Below are 20,488 nucleotides of genomic sequence, written 5' to 3'. Positions count from 1 at the left end.
ATCTTCTTGAAAACTAAAGGCCTGAATGCTTTGATACTTGGTGTACATGTACTTTGGGTAGACTTCTCTTAGATTTGTTTATTTCATGATCATATCTTCAATTCTATAATTTTGATAAATATTTATGTAATTTTTGGTGAAAACAGCAAGTCCGATACTATACATATTGTTCATTTTCTAATGATATCTTTAGTTCTTTGAAATGTGCATTGCTAAAAGTGGAGCTATCTCAGCCAATAGGCTGCTTGTTTTCTTGTATTTCTTCAATATTTCTGGAAATGAACCCTCAATTTTTGAACCAACTGACAAGATTTGGGTCAATTTATCTAAAAAATTTGGCTTTTTTTTTCTCAATCTTGTGAAGAAAAATACAGACTGTAAACAAAACTGTGAATTTGTGATGAAAACAGGGTGGTGAAAAGGTTAAAGGGGTCTCAGATTGTTTTCAGTTGAATATTGCATGTTTGAGGGTGCAGTGTTTTTGAAATTGATAAATTTTCTGTCTGTATGTTGAAAAATGTAGTCATAGCTCTGCAAATATATTGCCTCCACTGTTTGAATCTTGACCTTTAGATATGTTGATATTGCAACACTTAGTTTGTACTCAATTTTGTGAAATCAAATGTTTATTTTGTAATAACCCTCAAAACCTCATTTTCATACCATCTGTATGTTAAACCTGATTTGCATACCATCTTTGTATGTTAAACCTCATTTTCATACCATCTGTATGTTAAACCTGATTTGCATACCATCTTTGTATGTTAAACCTCATTTTCATACCATCTGTATGTTAAACCTCATTTTCATTCCATCTTTGTATGTTAAACCACATTTGCATACCATCTGTATGTTAAACCTCATTTGCATATCATCTTTGTATGTTAAACCTAATTTGCATACCATCTGTATGTTAAACCTAATTTGCATACCATCTGTATGTTAAACCTCATTTGCATTCCATCTTTGTATGTTAAACCTCATTTACATACTTTCCTTGAATTGTTAAACCTCATTTGCATTTATTTTCATAGTTTTGATATTGTTGGTTATGGTTGTATGACCTGTATTGGTAATAGTGGACCCCTACCAGAAGTTGTTGCAGACGCAATAGAAAAAGTAAGACTAATTTATACCTTTTACATAATTAAAAATACGTTACTTAAGTAAAAATGCATGGCAACTAGAAAAGTGTCATTAGATAGAATTACTAAATGTCTTTTATCCATTACCAGTACTGAACAACTTGAAATCAGATGACTGTACACTGCACATTGGTATCAAAACTGTTTGGAATTGCCCAATGGATGTACTGGAATGTCTGTGGTTGTCATAATCTATAATGGCATGATAAATATGTATAATGCACTGACATCTCTAAATATGTGAAAAACTGACTACAAATTAAAGCGCGGTAGCCACTGCATGTGCGAGATATATGGGACTCGTATAAACAAAGATGGCGACTTTGACTGTTGCGCAGATCAACGAGTACGAACTGACACGTTTCTAAGCTTTAAGTAATTTTTATGTTATTGGAAGGAGTCGCCGGCGGTAATCAGTGCAAGTCGTGCCAAGGTCAAACCTCATACTTGTGATTTCCATTTAAAGATCGCATTGGATTGTGGGAAAATCAATGTTTATCAACACAAATGTGGCACATGCGTAGCGCGACGACTACCGCGCTTTAAGCTACATGTATCGGCACTGACAATTTGATTATTCAAAATTCACCAATTTGTGACAGTCATCAAACCATTTAAATGGTGTTCTTATCTCTGTGAATAATGGTCAGTTGATGATCACGAAACATAAACAACTCTTTGCGGCAAGGAACATCACATGATCATGATTTAAATAGTACAGAAAATAGTATAAACAAGTGATTTTAATTGTCAAATGTCTCTATCAACAGTTTATGTACTTTTAATTTTGTAGGGTGATTTGGTGACCTGTGGTGTGCTAAGCGGTAATCGTAATTTTGAGGGGCGTATTCATCCTCTGACGAGGGCCAATTACTTGGCATCTCCTCTGTTAGTTATTGCATATGCTATCGCTGGTACTGTCTCTATTGATTTTGAAGTGGAACCTATAGGTAAGATAGTGAAAACATAGTAAAACTATAGATGCCCTGCCACTTTTCTTGTTTTTTTTACAATATAGCTTACCATAGTATTACTGAATGTTAACTAACATTGAGATTGACTTGTTTGTTAGTAATGGATCGTAAATTTGATTTGCTATCTCAAAATGTTACGGACATAGTGTAGTGTAAGATAGTGTAGGACGTTTGCATAAATCTGAATAGATAATGAGATATTACTAGCACTGTACCTAGGCATATAGGTAGTGGAATGTCACATAGATATCTATGACATCCCATAGTGTGTGATGTTTGCATAAATCTGAATAGGTAATGTGATATTACTAGCACTGTACCTAGGCATATAGCGAGTAGAATGTCATATAGATGTCTATGAAATCCCATAGTGTGTGATGTTTGCATAAATCTAAATAGGTAATGAGATATTACTAGCATTGTACCTAGGCATATAGTTAGTGGAATGTCACATAGATGACTATGACATCCCATAGTGTGTGATGTTTGCATAAATCTGAATAGATAATGAGATATTACTAGCATAGTACCTAGGCATATAGTTAGTGGAATGTCACATAGATGACTATGACATCCCATAGTGTGTGATGTTTGCATAAATCTGAATAGATAATGAGATATTACTAGCATAGTACCTAGGCATATAGTTAGTGGAATGTCACATAGATGACTATGACATCCCATAGTGTGTGATGTTTGCATAAATCTGAATAGATAATGAGATATTACTAGCATAGTACCTAGGCATATAGTGAGTAGAATGTCACATAGATGACTATGACATCCCATAGTGTGTGATGTTTGCATAAATCTAAATAGATAATGAGATATTACTAGCATAGTACCTAGGCATATGGTGAGTGGAATGTCACATAGATGTCTATGACATCCCATAGTGTGTGATGTTTGCATAAATCTGAATAGGTAATGAGATATTACTAGCATAGTACCTAGGCATATAGTGAGTAGAATGTCACATAGATGACTATGACATCCCATAGTGTGTGATGTTTGCATACATCTGAATAGGTTATGAGATATTACTAGCATAGTACCTAGGCATATAGTTAGTGGAATGTCACATAGATGACTATGACATCCCATAGTGTGTGATGTTTGCATAAATCTGAATAGGTTATGAGATATTACTAGCATAGTACCTAGGCATATAGTTAGTGGAATGTCACATAGATGACTATGACATCCCATAGTGTGTGATGTTTGCATACATCTGAATAGGTTATGAGATATTACTAGCATAGTACCTAGGCATATAGTGAGTAGAATGTCATATAGATATCTTTGACATCCCATAGTGTGTGATGTTTGCATAAATCTGAATAGATAATGAGATATTACTAGCATAGTACCTAGGCATATAGTGAGTAGAATGTCATATAGATATCTATGACATCCCATAGTATGTGATGTTTGCATAAATCTGAATAGGTAATGAGATATTACTAGCATTGTACCTAGGCATATAGTGAGTAGAATGTCATATAGATATCTATGACATCCCATAGTGTGTGATGTTTGCATAAATCTGAATAGGTAATGAGATATTACTAGCATTATACCTAGGCATATAGTGAGTAGAATGTCATATAGATATCTATGACATCCCATAGTGTGTGATGTTTGCATAAATCTGAATAGGTAATGAGATATTACTAGCATTGTACCTAGGCATATAGTGAGTGGAATGTCATATAGATATCTATGACATCCCATAGTGTGTGATGTTTGCATAAATCTGAATAGGTAATGAGATATTACTAGCATAGTACAGTAGTGTGTGTGATGTTTGTGTAAATATGAAATATATTACTAGCAGTGTATCTAGGCATTAATGAAGAGGAATGTCACTGGTTAGTTTTCTAAAGAATATTTTGAATTAAATAATGATTTTTTAATACATTGTTTTTGACAATTTTATTTCATAGGAGTGAACAGTGATGGTAAAGACGTATTTTTACGTGATATCTGGCCTACAAGATCTGAAATTCACGAAGTAGAGAGACAGTTTGTTATTCCTTCTATGTTCAAAGAAGTATATTCTAAAATTGAGGTGAGCCTACTCATCTGTATATTTGACTAAAATAGGCCGGCAACGTTATTAATTCATCTTCATTAACTGCATCCGAGTAAGTGGCTAATAGTCTCATTTGTTCTTTCGTATGTTTTTTTTTTTAGAAAGGTGAAGGAACACCTCGATGGAACACTCTAAATGCCCCAGATAGCCAGCTCTACCCGTGGGATGCCAAATCAACTTACATCAAATCACCACCATTCTTTGAAACAATGGTGAGAATATCTTTAATTTTCTGTTACTGTATTAATCTGTATGGACTGGAGAGAGCTTTTGGAGCCCAAAGGGTAGCAAAACCTGTATCCAGTCCATAAAGGTTTTATCATATACTTTATAGAAATTACAATTTTACCCTGACATGACCACAAACACACAAAATGATTTAAAAACATGTTTTGTTGTTATTGCTGTAAACTGAGCCAACTTGGCCAGGCATGACACAGGAAATTTTTGTCCTGATGCGAGATCTGCACTATCCTTCAGAAAATAGTTTTTGAGTAAAACCTGGACCTGGAAATTGACTAAAATTTTGTCTGTTGGTTCAAAAATTGGGGTTTATTTCCAGAAATATTAAAGAACACAAAAAAAAAAAGTGCAGACAAATTTTGGTGAGGTACTGTAAAAGACTTTATTTGCACATGGAATTTATTTTCGTTGATAGGATGATTTTGTGAAAATGAAATCCAGTGAATATACCTTTTTTCCTATACTTCACAATCAACTAGTCAAAAATCAGTGAAAATAAATTTTGTACAAAACACCCAAAAAGTCATTTGCAGCGAAAAATTAATTCCTGCTAAAATAAAGTATTTTACAGTAATTGACAGTTCTTCTGTTGAATTTGTAGAATTAAGTCTACTGCTAGATATAGTTGTGCATTCACTTCCCCATCATTCCTCACGGTACTGTTGCTAGGCGACAATCACTTTGCTCTCTTTTGTAAATACTAAAATCTCTCATGGGTTCTAATTTCCCAAATGATATAAAATCGAGAACTGGCTCTTTCTAGCATTGTATTACAGCTTAATACACACATACTGATGTATTGAAAGCAGGTTTTTTATTTGACTGCAACTGGCAATGACAATGACATGTTGGAGTCTTAAATGAATAATTATTTCTCAACTGTAGAATTACTCATAAAATAAAACATCTGTGCATTCAATTAATTGCAGACGAAAGAAGTATCTCCTGTGAGTGGTGTATCTAATGCACGTGTCTTGCTGTATTTGGGAGATTCTGTCACTACCGACCATATATCACCTGCAGGCAGTATATCCCGTACTAGTCCAGCTGCTAGGTACCTTGCTGAAAGAGGGTGAGTATATCCGTACTAGTCCAGATGCAAGGTACCTTGCTGAAAGAGGGCGAGTATATCCGTACTAGTCCAGATGCAAGGTACCTTGCTGAAAGAGGGTGAGTATATCCCATACGAGTCCAGATGCTAGGTACCTTGCTGAAAGAGGGTGAGTATATCCCGTACTAGTCCAGCTGCTAGGTACCTTGCTGAAAGAGGGTGAGTATATTCGTACTAGTCCAGATGCAAGGTACCTCGCTGATAGAGGGCGAGTATATCCCGTACTAGTCCAGCTTCTAGATACCTTGCTGAAAGAGGGTGAGTATATCCCGTACTAGTCCAGCTGCTAGGTACCTTGCTGAAAGAGGGTGAGTATATCCGTACTAGTCCAGATGCTAGGTACCTTGCTAAGAGAGGGTGAGTATATCAGTACTAGTCCAGCTGCTAGGTACCTCGCTGATAGAGGGTGAGTATATCCGTACTAGTCCAGCTTCTAGGTACCTTGCTGATAGAGGGAGAGTATATCCGTACTAGTCCAGATGCTAGGTACCTTGCTGAAAGAGGGTGAGTATATCCCGTACTAGTCCAGATGCTAGGTACCTTGCTGAAAGAGGGTGAGTATATCCCGTACTAGTCCAGATGCTAGGTACCTTGCTGAAAGAGGGTGAGTATATCTCATACTAGTCCAGATGCTAGGTACCTTGCTGAAAGAGGGTGAGTATATCTCATACTAGTCCAGATGCTACATGTAGGTACCTTGCTGAAAGAGGGTGAGTATATCCCGTACTAGTCCAGCTGCTAGGTACCTTGCTGAAAGAGGGTGAGTATATCCCGTACTAGTCCAGATGCTAGGTACCTTGCTGAAAGAGGGTGAGTATATCTCATACTAGTCCAGATGCGAGGTACCTTGCTGAAAGAGGGTGAGTATATCTCATACTAGTCCAGATGCTACATGTAGGTACCTTGCTGAAAGAGGGTGAGTATATCCCGTACTAGTCCAGCTGCTAGGTACCTTGCTGAAAGAGGGTGAGTATATCCGTACTAGTCCAGATGCTAGGTACCTTGCTGAAAGAGGGTGAGTATATCCGTACTAGTCCAGCTTCTAGGTACCTTGCTGAAAGAGGGCGAGTATATCCGTACTAGTCCAGCTTCTAGGTACCTTGCTGAAAGAGGGCGAGTATATCTCGTACTAGTCCAGCTTCTAGGTACCTTGCTGAAAGAGGGTGAGTATATCCGTACTAGTCCAGCTTCTAGGTACCTTGCTGAAAGAGGGTGAGCATATCTCATACTAGTCCAGCTTCTAGGTACCTTGCTGATAGAGGGGGAGTATATCCGTACTAGTCCAGCTTCTAGGTACCTTGCTGATAGAGGGGGAGTATATCCCCTACCAATACAACTGCTGGGTAAAATGTAGCACATAGTAATGGTCAGTAAACACAATTTAAGGACCTTGTCTTTGCTTAACTTTCATTCTTCTAATTTTGAATCTGGCTGTCAAACTTTTTTATAAACACTATTGCCACTATTGTTTTTTTGTGTATCCAAAGCAAACTTAATAGAGTGAATACGAGATCAATATTATTGTTTCTCTGCAATTCTTACTGTGGACGTGTGAATGAAAGGTACACCTAATTACCAACATCGTCAGCAAACTTGCTAACGAATCGTCTGTGTTGATGTCTGGAGATCGTTATCAATTTGAAACACTTTGGGCCCCTTAGTCTCAAAAAGAGGAAATGGTGGCTCACTCAAGTCATTACTTTATGCTAATTTTTTTGTATTTTTTCTCATTTTGAGCTATTTTAAATATTAAATACTGAACTCAACTTGAGAATTTAACAATAAAAGTTATTATGGAAAATTCATGCACCAATCAAGCCCCTCTCTAAAAGCATCTTGGCCTTCTATTGAAAATGGGATAATGATCTCCAGATGCCAGTTTGAATCGGTACATATGATTCGTTAGCAAGTTTGCTGACAATGTTGGTAATGCTCCAGTCAATGTCAACCCCGACCCCTCCCACCTCGGGCGATACGGGACAAATGTGGGGCATTAGACAGGGTTTATTGCCAAACTGTGCCTGTGGAGGTGGGGTAATAGCCGTGTTTCGTGTCCCGTCATTGCTAGCATCGCTAGTACTCTGCTGATAGCAAGCATGGCGGACAGTGACGATCGGTGGAAGAAATGTGGGGGTTTGTTTTGGTTGGGGATTTGCCTATCCATCTTGCCCCAGGAGGTGGGGCATTTCGCAAATTTTACAACAATCCAATTTCCAAATTTCCAACAATTTCCAAATCCCCCACTAAACCCCGAGGAGGGGAGGGTAGGGGTTGACATTGACTGGAGCATAATTAGGTGTTTCTTTTATTCACGCATCCACAGTAGAAACAGTTACAAATACTCTCAATAGACTCGCTGAAAATGGCAAATTGAGTTTTTGTTCATATAGAGAAAGCCAGGAAACTTGTGTTTACTCAAATAGTGTTGCACTTTCTTCTGTTGTCTCGTTAACCTGAAATGCCATGGCAAAACATAGCAAAACAAGTCTTCCGAGTATCTACCCCTCAATTATATCTCAGCAATCATTTTGTCTAGTCTAAACAAAAAGGTGCAATTTACTTCCATTTGTATTTAAGCATACCTGCTCAAATAATATTGTTGTTCTATGTTTTTCTAGGTTGACTGCCCGTGAGTTCAATTCCTATGGTAGTCGTCGTGGTAATGATGCTGTCATGGCTAGAGGAACATTTGCTAATATAAGATTACTCAATAAGTTCATTGGTAAAGCAGCTCCAAAAACTTTGCATATACCATCTGGTGAGCAGGTAGGTACTGATACACACTGGCTGCTGTATGTAAATATTGACCGGAGCCTGTGATGTACACTGGCAGCCGTGTGTGAAAATTGACTGGAGCCTGTGATGTACACTGGCAGCCGTGTGTGAAAATTGACTGGAGCCTGTGATGCACACTGCCAGCCATGTGTAAATATTGACTGGAGCCTGTGATGCACACTTGCAGCCATGTGTAATTATTGACTGGAACCTGTGATGCACACTGGCAGCTCTGGAGCCTGTGATGCACACAGGCAGCCATGTGTAATTATTGACTGGAGCCTGTGATGAACACTGGCAGCTCTGGAGCCTGTGATGCACACAGGCAGCCATGTGTAAATATTGACTAGAGCCTGTGATGCACCCTGGCAGTCATGTGTAAATATTGACTGAAGCCTGTAATGCACACTGGCAGCCATATGTAAATATTGACTGGAGCCTGTGACGCACCCTGGCAGTCATGTGTAAATATTGACTGGAGCCTGTAATGCACACTGGCAGCCATGTGTAAATATTGACTGGAGCCTGTGATGCACACTGGCAGGTCTGTAAATATTGACTGAAGCCTGTGATGCACATTGGCAGCCATGTGTAAATATTGACTGGAGCCTGTGATGCACACTGGCTGCCATGTGTAAATATTGACTGGAGCCTGTAATGCACACAGGCAGCCATGTGTAAATATTGACTGGAGCCTGTGATGCACACTGGCAGCCATGTGTAAATATTGACTGGAGCCTGTGATGCACACTGGCAGCCATGTGTAAATATTGACTGGAGCCTGTGATGCACACGGGCAGCCATGTGTAAATATTGACTGGAGCCTGTGATGCACACTGGCAGCCATGTGTAAATATTGACTGGAGCCTGTGATGCACACTGGCAGCCATGTGTAAATATTGACTGGAGCCTGTGATGCACACTGGCAGCCATGTGTAAATATTGACTGGGGCCTGTGATGCACACTAGCAGCCATGTGTAAATATTGACTGGAGCCTGTGATGCACACAGGCAGCCATGTGTAAATATTGACTGGAGCCTGTGATGCACACCGGCAGCCATGTGTAAATATTGACTGGAGCCTGTGATGCACACTGGCAGCCATGTGTAAATATTGACTGGAGCCTGTGATGCACACTGGCAGCCATGTGTAAATATTGACTGGAGCCTGTGATGCACACCGGCAGCCATGTGTAAATATTGACTGGAGCCTGTGATGCACACTGGCAGCCATGTGTAAATATTGACTGGAGCCTGTGATGCACACTGGCAGCTCTGTGTGAATATTGACTGGAGCCTGTGATGCACACTGACAGCCATGTGTACATATTGACTGGAGCCTGTGATGCACACTGGCAGCCATGTGTAAATATTGACTGGAGCGAGGTATGTATGGGGGTCAAAAAACTAACTCTGCGACGCGATTGTGCGACTTGTCGAATGTCGATTATTGCACTCTGCGACAGGATCGCAGTGTCACTCTGCGAAGAGCACGATTCCCATTGGTTGGTTGGTTGGTCGAAAAGCGCGAATCTCGATGGTCGATCAATGTAAGGGTACACAGCATGCCTTATAGAAATGTTTAGTTTTAAATGGTTATTTCGCCGACTGCTCGCGAACTACGGTAAACAAGTATTTACCGACGACATGCCGCACGTTTCGGTAATCAGCAAGTATTTAACATTGAATAATTAACATATATAACATCCCCCGGAGGGGGTGAAAGGGGTTACAAAACACATGCACGTTGGTGTTGGATGCCTTATTATGGTGTAACATCAGGGAGCTGGTAACATTAACGCCATCTTGCAGTTGTAAGGCTTCGTCCGCAACATTGCTCATTAGCATAGGCGGCAGCTTTAAAGCGAGTAGAGCGCGAAGTACGTTTCACCATAGACCCTCTAAGAAGGTCTATGGTTTCACACTATGTTACGTTATTTTTTTTTCATTAGCAAGTATAATTTGTTATGACTATATTCATCACTTTGAATTCCCAAATAAAACGTGTAGCGGGTCAAACTGTTTCTAGGCAATCAATATCGTTTTATTAAGAATATTAAGAGAACAAAAACGTAAAGCTATGTGAATGGACTGAAACTACTGCTGAAGATAGAAAACTAAAACGGCAGTGTCAACACTAAAATTAGATGAGTGCACGCTCTCTGCATAAACGGAAACGATGGCTTTGTTTATTTGGCCGATGTCGAGGAGAAACAGATTTCCTGTACTCCCTCGTCTGATCACCGACCCTCTAGGGTCTCACGTATCTGTGTCGTCATCAGTTAAGTAGTTGAATCTCTTTCGCGTTGATGCGAATAATATTTCAGCCTAATCGCCCCATTCGAACCACTCGCGAGGTTGGTCATAATATGACCTAGATGAAAAATTCTTGAAAAATAAATATAAATTGGGTAAACGAGGGGTGAACGCAAAAGTCCTGTAATTTTATATCGGAATCACAACAGGCTGTAGGTAAGTCTAAATTAGTAAATATGACCCTGATTGCAGATTTTTCTTTGCCTCGTCTTGTCATTGGCGTCTTTTCTTTCTTTCTTTCTTTCTTTACATCGTTATTGCGTTAGTCTCTTTTTACCTCCATGGTAAGATGGTGTTATTAAAATAGAATATAGACTTAGAAAATAAAACGATTTCTCAGACGAAGTCTTGACTGATAATAATACTGACAATGGACGTTAGACTAATATGCATTGTTTGCGACAGGAAGCTTGTCACCCGTTCTATCAGAATCGTCAACAACAGAGTATTACCGGTAGTATACATATACATGTTATAAACATTATACAAATATTAACGAAACTGTAGTAGTGTTAGCGTTTGAGCACTGGTCTTTCAGAAATTTCGAAAAGCTGGGATGATGAATCAAGGTACAAAGTAACCGTTTTATAAACTATTGAAAAATCAAGACAAATAAAATCCCTTCCCGCTACATTAAGATCAATTGAATATGGACCACCGAAATTTGGCGTTCATTTAAAAAAAATAAACCATAATTTTCAGTAATACTGACTTCGAAAATTATGATACAAAAATAATTCCATTCATACCACAAACCAACGCCGTTTTTGTTTACTTTTCACAACTGTTACAACGTATTTCATTTCTGGTTAAAATACCAGCTAATCGATCGTAGACCACAAGTTTGGCGTCCGTTTATGATCTAAACGAAGGCAGACGATTGCAAACAACTGCTGTCATGGCAAAACGTTGCACATCGTGAATGATTTTTTTTTTCACTGCATGCAAATTGTTTTCCCTGATGCACTCAACAAAGTCAAAGCTGACGTACAACATTCGTTGCAGAACGCGTGAAAAGTACTTCGCGTTCCACTCGCTTTGAAGCTGCCGCCTATGCTAATGAGCATAGTCGTCAGGACGAAGCCTTACAACTCCAAGATGGCGATAACATTACACCGTAAATAGGCAGCCAAGACCAACGTGCACGTTACACTATTTAATTTTTCTAGCCAGCGGTGTGATGTGTCCAATCACCGTAAACCATGTGTCATTTGTTTGGTCCCACAATTTGTCTTCCATGTGCTTGCCGATCACCGAACAGTGCGGCATGTCGCCGGTACATAGTGTTTACACACTTTTTTTTACCGTACCGTTTAAAACTTAATTTTTTATAAGTCATGCAGTGAACATCGACCATTGGGATTCGCGCTGTTCGACCCACCAACCAATAGGAATCGTGCTTTTCGCAGAGTGACACTGCGATCCTGTCGCAGAGTGCAATAATCGACATTCGGCGAGTCGCACAATCGCGTCGCAGAGTTAGTTTTTAGACCCCCATACATACATGCTGGAGCCTGTGATACACACTGGCAGCCATGTGTAAATATTGACTGGAGCCTGTGATGCACACTGGCAGCTTATAGCAACTGGTGCAATTACCTTCACATATAATTGATAATGCTCAAATAGACAATGATGTCTTATGTTGTGGAACCTTACATATAAATTGCTTTTATACAAATTGTTTTCTTGATGTAGATGGATATTTTTGATGCTGCTGAACGTTACCGTGCAGAATCTGTTCCTCTCATAATTATTGCTGGTAAAGACTATGGATCTGGCTCGTCAAGGGATTGGGCAGCTAAAGGACCATTCCTACAGGTAAACTATTTTCTATGACATTTCTGGTTTAAAATTGTTTTCAGGGCAGATTAGCGCCATTCCGGGATTCAAAATGGTTTCCAGGGCAGACTAGCCCTATTCTGGGTTTAAAATGGTTTCCAGAACAGACTAGCCCCATTCTGGGTTTAAAATGGTTTCCAGGGCAGACTAGCCCTATTCTGGGTTTAAAATGGTTTCCAGGACAGACTAGCCCTATTCTGCGTTTAAAATGGTTTCCAGGACAGACTAGCCCTATTCTGCGTTCAAAATGGTTTCCAGGACAGACTAGCCCTATTCTGCGTTTAAAATGGTTTCCAGGACAGACTAGCCCTATTCTGGGTTTAAAATGGTTTCCAGGGCAGACTAGCCCTATTCTGGGTTTAAAATGGTTTCCAGGGCAGACTAGCCCTATTCTGGGTTTAAAATGGTTTCCAGGGCAGACTAGCCCTATTCTGGGTTCAAAATGGTTTCCAGAACAGACTAGCCCCATTCTGGGTTTAAAATGGTTTCCAGGGCAGACTAGCCCTATTCTGGGTTTAAAATGGTTTCCAGGACAGACTAGCCCTATTCTGGGTTTAAAATGGTTTCCAGAACAGACTAGCCCTATTCTGGGTTTAAAATGGTTTCCAGGGCAGACTAGCCCTATTCTGGGTTTTAAATGGTTTCCAGGGCAGACTAGCCCTATTCTGGGTTCAAAATGGTTTCCAGGACAGACTAGCCCTATTCTGGGTTTAAAATGGTTTCCAGAACAGACTAGCCCCATTCTGGGTTTAAAATGGTTTCCAGGGCAGACTAGCCCTATTCTGGGTTTAAAATGGTTTCCAGGGCAGACTAGCCCTATTCTGGGTTTAAAATGGTTTCCAGGGCAGACTAGCCCTATTCTGGGTTCAAAATGGTTTCCAGAACAGACTAGCCCTATTCTGGGTTTAAAATGGTTTCCAGGGCAGACTAGCCCCATTCTGGGTTTGAAATGGTTTCCAGGGCAGACTAGCCTTATTCTGGGTTTGAAATGGTTTCCAGGGCAGACTAGCCCTATTCTGCGTTCAAAATGGTTTCCAGGACAGACTAGCCCTATTCTGCGTTTAAAATGGTTTCCAGGACAGACTAGCCCTATTCTGGGTTTAAAATGGTTTCCAGGGCAGACTAGCCCTATTCTGGGTTTAAAATGGTTTCCAGGACAGACTAGCCCTATTCTGGGTTTAAAATGGTTTCCAGGACAGACTAGCCCTATTCTGCGTTTAAAATGGTTTCCAGGACAGACTAGCCCCATTCTGGGTTTAAAATGGTTTCCAGGACAGACTAGCTTCATTCTGGGTTTAAAATGGTTTCCAGGGCAGACTAGCCCTATTCTGCGTTCAAAATGGTTTCCAGGACAGACTAGCCCTATTTTGCGTTTAAAATGGTTTCCAGGACAGACTAGCCCTATTCTGGGTTTAAAATGGTTTCCAGGACAGACTAGCACTATTCTGGGTTTAAAATGGTTTCCAGGGCAGACTAGCCCCATTCTGGGTTTAAAATGGTTTCCAGAACAGACTAGCCCTATTCTGCGTTTAAAATGGTTTCCAGGACAGACTAGCCCCATTCTGGGTTTAAAATGGTTTCCAGGACAGACTAGCCCTATTCTGGGTTTAAAATGGTTTCCAGGGCAGACTAGCCCTATTCTGCGTTCAAAATGGTTTCCAGGACAGACTAGCCCTATTCTGGGTTTAAAATGGTTTCCAGGACAGACTAGCTTCATTCTGGGTTTAAAATGGTTTCCAGGACAGACTAGCCCCATTCTGGGTTTAAAATGGTTTCCAGGACAGACTAGCCCTATTCTGGGTTTAAAATGGTTTCCAGGACAGACTAGCACTATTCTGGGTTTAAAATGGTTTCCAGGGCAGACTAGCCCTATTCTGGGTTTAAAATGGTTTCCAGAACAGACTAGCCCTATTCTGCGTTTAAAATGGTTTCCAGGACAGACTAGCCCCATTCTGGGTTTAAAATGGTTTCCAGGACAGACTAGCCCCATTCTGGGTTTAAAATGGTTTCCAGGACAGACTAGCCCTATTCTGGGTTTAAAATGGTTTCCAGGGCAGACTAGCCCTATTCTGCGTTCAAAATGGTTTCCAGGACAGACTAGCCCTATTCTGCGTTTAAAATGGTTTCCAGGACAGACTAGCCCTATTCTGGGTTTAAAATGGTTTCCAGGACAGACTAGCCCTATTCTGCGTTTAAAATGGTTTCCAGGACAGACTAGCCCTATTCTGGGTTTAAAATGGTTTCCAGGACAGACTAGCCCCATTCTGGGTTTAAAATGGTTTCCAGGACAGACTAGCCCTATTCTGGGTTTAAAATGGTTTCCAGGACAGACTAGCTTCATTCTGGGTTTAAAATGGTTTCCAGGGCAGACTAGCCCTTTTCTGGGTTTAAAATGGTTTCCAGGGCAGACTAGCCCTATTCTGGGTTTAAAATGGTTTCCAGGACAGACTAGCTTCATTCTGGGTTTAAAATGGTTTCCAGGGCAGACTAGCCCTATTCTGGGTTTAAAATGGTTTCCAGGACAGACTAGCCCCATTCTGGGTTTAAAATGGTTTCCAGGACAGACTAGCTTCATTCTGGGTTTAAAATGGTTTCCAGGGCAGACTAGCCCTATTCTGGGTTTAAAATGGTTTCCAGGACAGACTAGCCCCATTCTGGGTTTAAAATGGTTTCCAGGACAGACTAGCCCTATTCTGGGTTTAAAATGGTTTCCAGGACAGACTAGCACTATTCTGGGTTTAAAATGGTTTCCAGGGCAGACTAGCCCTATTCTGGGTTTAAAATGGTTTCCAGAACAGACTAGCCCTATTCTGCGTTTAAAATGGTTTCCAGGACAGACTAGCTTCATTCTGGGTTTAAAATGGTTTCCAGGGCAGACTAGCCCTATTCTGGGTTTAAAATGGTTTCCAGGGCAGACTAGCCCTATTCTGGGTTTAAAATGGTTTCCAGGACAGACTAGCTTCATTCTGGGTTTAAAATGGTTTCCAGGGCAGACTAGCCCTAATCTGGGTTTAAAATGGTTTCCAGGACAGACTAGCCCCATTCTGGGTTTAAAATGGTTTCCAGGACAGACTAGCTTCATTCTGGGTTTAAAATGGTTTCCAGGGCAGACTAGCCCTATTCTGGGTTTAAAATGGTTTCCAGGACAGACTAGCCCCATTCTGGGTTTAAAATGGTTTCCAGGACAGACTAGCCCTATTCTGGGTTTAAAATGGTTTCCAGGACAGACTAGCTTCATTCTGGGTTTAAAATGGTTTCCAGATCAGATTAGCCCCATTCTGGGTTTAAAATGGTTTCCAGGGCAGACTAGCCCTATTCTGGGTTTAAAATGGTTTCCAGAACAGACTAGCCCTATTCTGGGTTTAAAATGGTTTCCAGGGCAGACTAGCCCTATGCTGCGTTTAAAATGGTTTCCAGGGCAGACTAGCCCTATTCTGGGTTTAAAATGGTTTCCAGAACAGACTAGCCCTATTCTGGGTTTAAAATGGTTTCCAGGGCAGACTAGCCCTATGCTGCGTTTAAAATGGTTTCCAGGGCAGACTAGCCCTATTCTGCATTTAAAATGGTTTCCAGGACAGACTAGCCCTATTCTGGGTTTAAAATGGTTTCCAGGGCAGACTAGCCCTATTCTGGGTTTAAAATGGTTTCCAGGGCAGACTAGCCCTATTCTGGGTTTGAAATGGTTTCCAGGGCAGACTAGCCCTATTCTGCGTTCAAAATGGTTTCCAGGACAGACTAGCCCTATTCTGCGTTTAAAATGGTTTCCAGGACAGACTAGCCCCATTCTGGGTTTAAAATGGTTTCCAGGACAGACTAGCCCTATTCTGGGTTTAAAATGGTTTCCAGGACAGACTAGCTTCATTCTGGGTTTAAAATGGTTTCCAGGGCATACTATAGCCCTATTCTGGGTTTAAAATGGTTTCCAGGGCAGACTAGCCCTATTCTGGGTTTAAAATGGTTTCCAGGACAGACTAGCCCCATTCTGGGTTTAAAATGGTTTCCAGGACAGACTAGCCCTATTCTGGGTTTAAAATGGTTTCCAGGGCAGACTAGCCCTATTCTGCGTTCAAAATGGTTTCCAGGACAGACTAGCCCTATTCTGCGTTTAAAATGGTTTCCAGGACAGACTAGCCCTATTCTGGGTTTAAAATGGTTTCCAGGACAGACTAGCCCTATTCTGGGTTTAAAATGGTTTCCAGAACAGACTAGCCCTATTCTGCGTTTAAAATGGTTTCCAGGACAGACTAGCCCCATTCTGGGTTTAAAATGGTTTCCAGGACAGACTAGCCCTATTCTGGGTTTAAAATGGTTTCCAGGACAGACTAGCTTCATTCTGGGTTTAAAATGGTTTCCAGGGCAGACTAGCCCTATTCTGGGTTTAAAATGGTTTCCAGGGCAGACTAGCCCTATTCTGGGTTTAAAATGGTTTCCAGGACAGACTAGCTTCATTCTGGGTTTAAAATGGTTTCCAGGGCAGACTAGCCCTATTCTGGGTTTAAAATGGTTTCCAGGGCAGACTAGCCCTATTCTGGGTTTAAAATGGTTTCCAGAACAGACTAGCCCCATTCTGGGTTTAAAATGGTTTCCAGGACAGACTAGCCCTATTCTGGGTTTAAAATGGTTTCCAGGACAGACTAGCTTCATTCTGGGTTTAAAATGGTTTCCAGATCAGATTAGCCCCATTCTGGGTTTAAAATGGTTTCCAGGGCAGACTAGCCCTATTCTGGGTTTAAAATGGTTTCCAGAACAGACTAGCCCTATTCTGGGTTTACAATGGTTTCCAGGGCAGACTAGCCCTATGCTGCGTTTAAAGTGGTTTCCAGGGCAGACTAGCCCTATTCTGGGTTTAAAATGGTTTCCAGAACAGACTAGCCCTATTCTGGGTTTAAAATGGTTTCCAGGGCAGACTAGCCCTATGCTGCGTTTAAAATGGTTTCCAGGGCAGACTAGCCCTATTCTGCGTTTAAAATGGTTTCCAGGACAGACTAGCCCTATTCTGGGTTTAAAATGGTTTCCAGGACAGACTAGCCCTATTCTGGGTTTAAAATGGTTTCCAGGACAGACTAGCCCCATTCTGGGTTTAAAATGGTTTCCAGAACAGACTAGCCCTATTCTGCGTTTAAAATGGTTTCCAGGACAGACTAGCCCCATTCTGGGTTTAAAATGGTTTCCAGGACAGACTAGCCCTATTCTGGGTTTAAAATGGTTTCCAGGACAGACTAGCTTCATTCTGGGTTTAAAATGGTTTCTAGGGCAGACTAGCCCTATTCTGGGTTTAAATTGGTTTCCAGGGCAGACTAGCCCTATTCTGGGTTTAAAATGGTTTCCAGGACAGACTAGCTTCATTCTGGGTTTAAAATGGTTTCCAGGGCAGACTAGCCCTATTCTGGGTTTAAAATGGTTTCCAGGGCAGACTAGCCCTATTCTGGGTTTAAAATGGTTTCCAGGACAGATTAGCCCCATTCTGGGTTTAAAATGGTTTCCAGGACAGACTAGCCCTATTCTGGGTTTAAAATGGTTTCCAGGACAGACTAGCTTCATTCTGGGTTTAAAATGGTTTCCAGATCAGATTAGCCCCATTCTGGGTTTAAAATGGTTTCCAGGGCAGACTAGCCCTATTCTGGGTTTAAAATGGTTTCCAGAACAGACTAGCCCTATTCTGGGTTTAAAATGGTTTCCAGGGCAGACTAGCCCTATGCTGCGTTTAAAATGGTTTCCAGGGCAGACTAGCCCTATTCTGGGTTTAAAATGGTTTCCAGAACAGACTAGCCCTATTCTGGGTTTAAAATGGTTTCCAGGGCAGACTAGCCCTATGCTGCGTTTAAAATGGTTTCCAGGGCAGACTAGCCCTATTCTGGGTTTAAAATGGTTTCCAGAACAGACTAGCCCCATTCTGGGTTTAAAATGGTTCCAGAACAGACTAGCCCCATTCGGGGTTTAAATGGTTTCCAAAACAGACTAAGACTAGCCTCATTCTGTTAAGGCAACTGTGTTATTCAGTTGTTGGAATGGCAATTTTTCAAGTATGACTACCCTAGTTTCTGATCTTATCATTGGTATCTATATTTTTTTTCTTAGGGTATTAAGGCTGTGATTGCTGAGTCATATGAACGTATTCATCGTAGTAATTTGGTTGGTATGGGAATTATACCATTACAGTTTGTTGAAGGACAAACTGCAGATAGTCTTGGTTTAACTGGTAAAGAACTGTATAGTATTGACATATCTGATGGTATCAAAACTAAACAACTTGTGGATGTCAAGGTTTGTCTTTTTGTAATACGTACGAGCTTAATTTTACTTTCAAAATGGCTATTGGGACCTCCAAGCTTAATTTTGATTTTAAAATAGATTTCAAAATGGCTACCTGGTTACACTGGCCTTAATCTGATTTCAAAATGGCCACTAGAATATACTAGCCTCATTCTGATTACAAAATGGCCACCAGGACATACTAGCCCCATTCTGATTACAAAATGGCCACCAGGACATACTAGTCTCATTCTGATTTCAAAATGACCACCAGGACATACTAGCCTCATTCTGATTTTAAAGTGCTCACCAGAACACACTAGCCTCATTCTGATTTCAAAATGACCACCTCCTGGTTACACTAGCCTCTATCTGATTTCAAAATGGCCACCAGAAAAACTAGCCTCTTTTTGATTTCAAAATGGCCACCAGAAAAACTAGCCTCTTTTTTATTTCAAAATGTCCACCAGAGACACTAGCCTCTTTCTGATTTCAAAATGTCCACCAGACACACTAGCCTCTTTCTGATTTCAAAATGTCCACCTGGTTACACTAGCCTCTTTCTGATTTCAAAATGGCCACCAGGACATACTAGCCTCATTGTGGTTTCAAAATGTTCACCAAGACATACTAGCCTCTATCTGATTTTAAAATGGCCACCAGGACACACTAGCCTCATTCTGATTTCAAAATATCTTCCAGGACACACTAGCCTCATTCTGATTTCAAAATGTCCACCAGGGCACACTAGCCTTATTCTGATTTCAAAATTTCTACCAGGACACACTAGCCTCATTCTGATTTCAAAATGTCCACCAGGCCACACTAGCCTCATTGTGGTTTCAAAATGTCCACCAGGACATACTAGCCTCATTCTGATTTCAAAATGGCCACCAGGACATACTAGCCTCATTCTGATTTCAAAATGTCCACCAGGACATACTAGCCTCATTCTGATTTCAAAATGTCCCCCAGGACATACTAGCCTCATTCTGATTTCAAAATGTCCACCAGGACATACTAGCCTCATTGTGTTTTCAAACTTTCCACCAGGACACACTAGCCTCATTCTGATTTCAAAATGTCCACCTGGTTACACTAGCCTCATTCTGATTTCAAAATGTCCACCAGGGCACACTAGCCTCTTTCTGATCTCAAAATGGCCACCAGGACGTACGAGCCTCATTGTGGTTTCAAAATGTCCACCTGGTTACACTAGCCTCTTTCTGATTTCAAAATGGCCACCAGAACAAACTAGCCTCATTCTGATTTCAAAATATCCTCCAGGACACACTAGCCTCATTCTGATGTCAAAATGGCCACCAGGACATACTAGCCTCATTCTGATGTCAAAATATCCTCCAGGACATACTAGCCTCATTCTGATGTCAAAATGGCCTTTAGAGCTTGTTATGCTTGCTATCAATATATGATTTTTTGTTTATCTAATGACGAGTGAATTGGAACATGCTGCGTCATAACCAATCTTTGCATGTCATTGGTGTGTCATATTGACTTCGGGGGCGCACTGCTGGTCTGATCCTCTGTAAACTTAAGCCAATGTTTTTTGTCTTTATTTTTTAGCTGGATAATGGTAATACATTCAAAGCTGTGGTACGTTTTGATACAGACGTTGAACTGACCTACTTCAAACACGGTGGAATCTTAAATTACATGATTAGAAGCATGTTAGCAAAATGAATGAATACATTGTCAATAATGTACTGTCACATTT

General features: G+C 40.7%; 1 protein-coding gene across 2 annotated transcripts in view; it reads left to right on the top strand.

Moving 5' to 3' along the window:
- Positions 1-20,488, top strand: part of LOC100368089 (cytoplasmic aconitate hydratase) — a 45,964-nt gene extending 25,476 nt beyond the window's left edge. For both annotated transcript variants that reach the window (XM_085494535.1, XM_085494534.1), the window contains 9 exons: positions 1,035-1,119; positions 1,939-2,095; positions 4,066-4,190; positions 4,316-4,426; positions 5,387-5,529; positions 8,187-8,334; positions 12,358-12,480; positions 18,580-18,765; positions 20,338-20,488. In XM_085494535.1, the coding sequence (XP_085350661.1) occupies positions 1,035-1,119; positions 1,939-2,095; positions 4,066-4,190; positions 4,316-4,426; positions 5,387-5,529; positions 8,187-8,334; positions 12,358-12,480; positions 18,580-18,765; positions 20,338-20,454 (1,195 nt within the window). In that variant the 3' untranslated portion in view covers positions 20,455-20,488. The remainder of the gene's footprint in view (positions 1-1,034; positions 1,120-1,938; positions 2,096-4,065; positions 4,191-4,315; positions 4,427-5,386; positions 5,530-8,186; positions 8,335-12,357; positions 12,481-18,579; positions 18,766-20,337) is intronic.

Source organism: Saccoglossus kowalevskii, chromosome 20 (assembly GCF_978046115.1).
Source record: "Saccoglossus kowalevskii chromosome 20, keSacKowa6.1, whole genome shotgun sequence".
Classification (NCBI taxonomy): Eukaryota; Metazoa; Hemichordata; class Enteropneusta; family Harrimaniidae; genus Saccoglossus; species Saccoglossus kowalevskii.
This window is presented reverse-complemented; position numbering and strand designations above follow the sequence as displayed.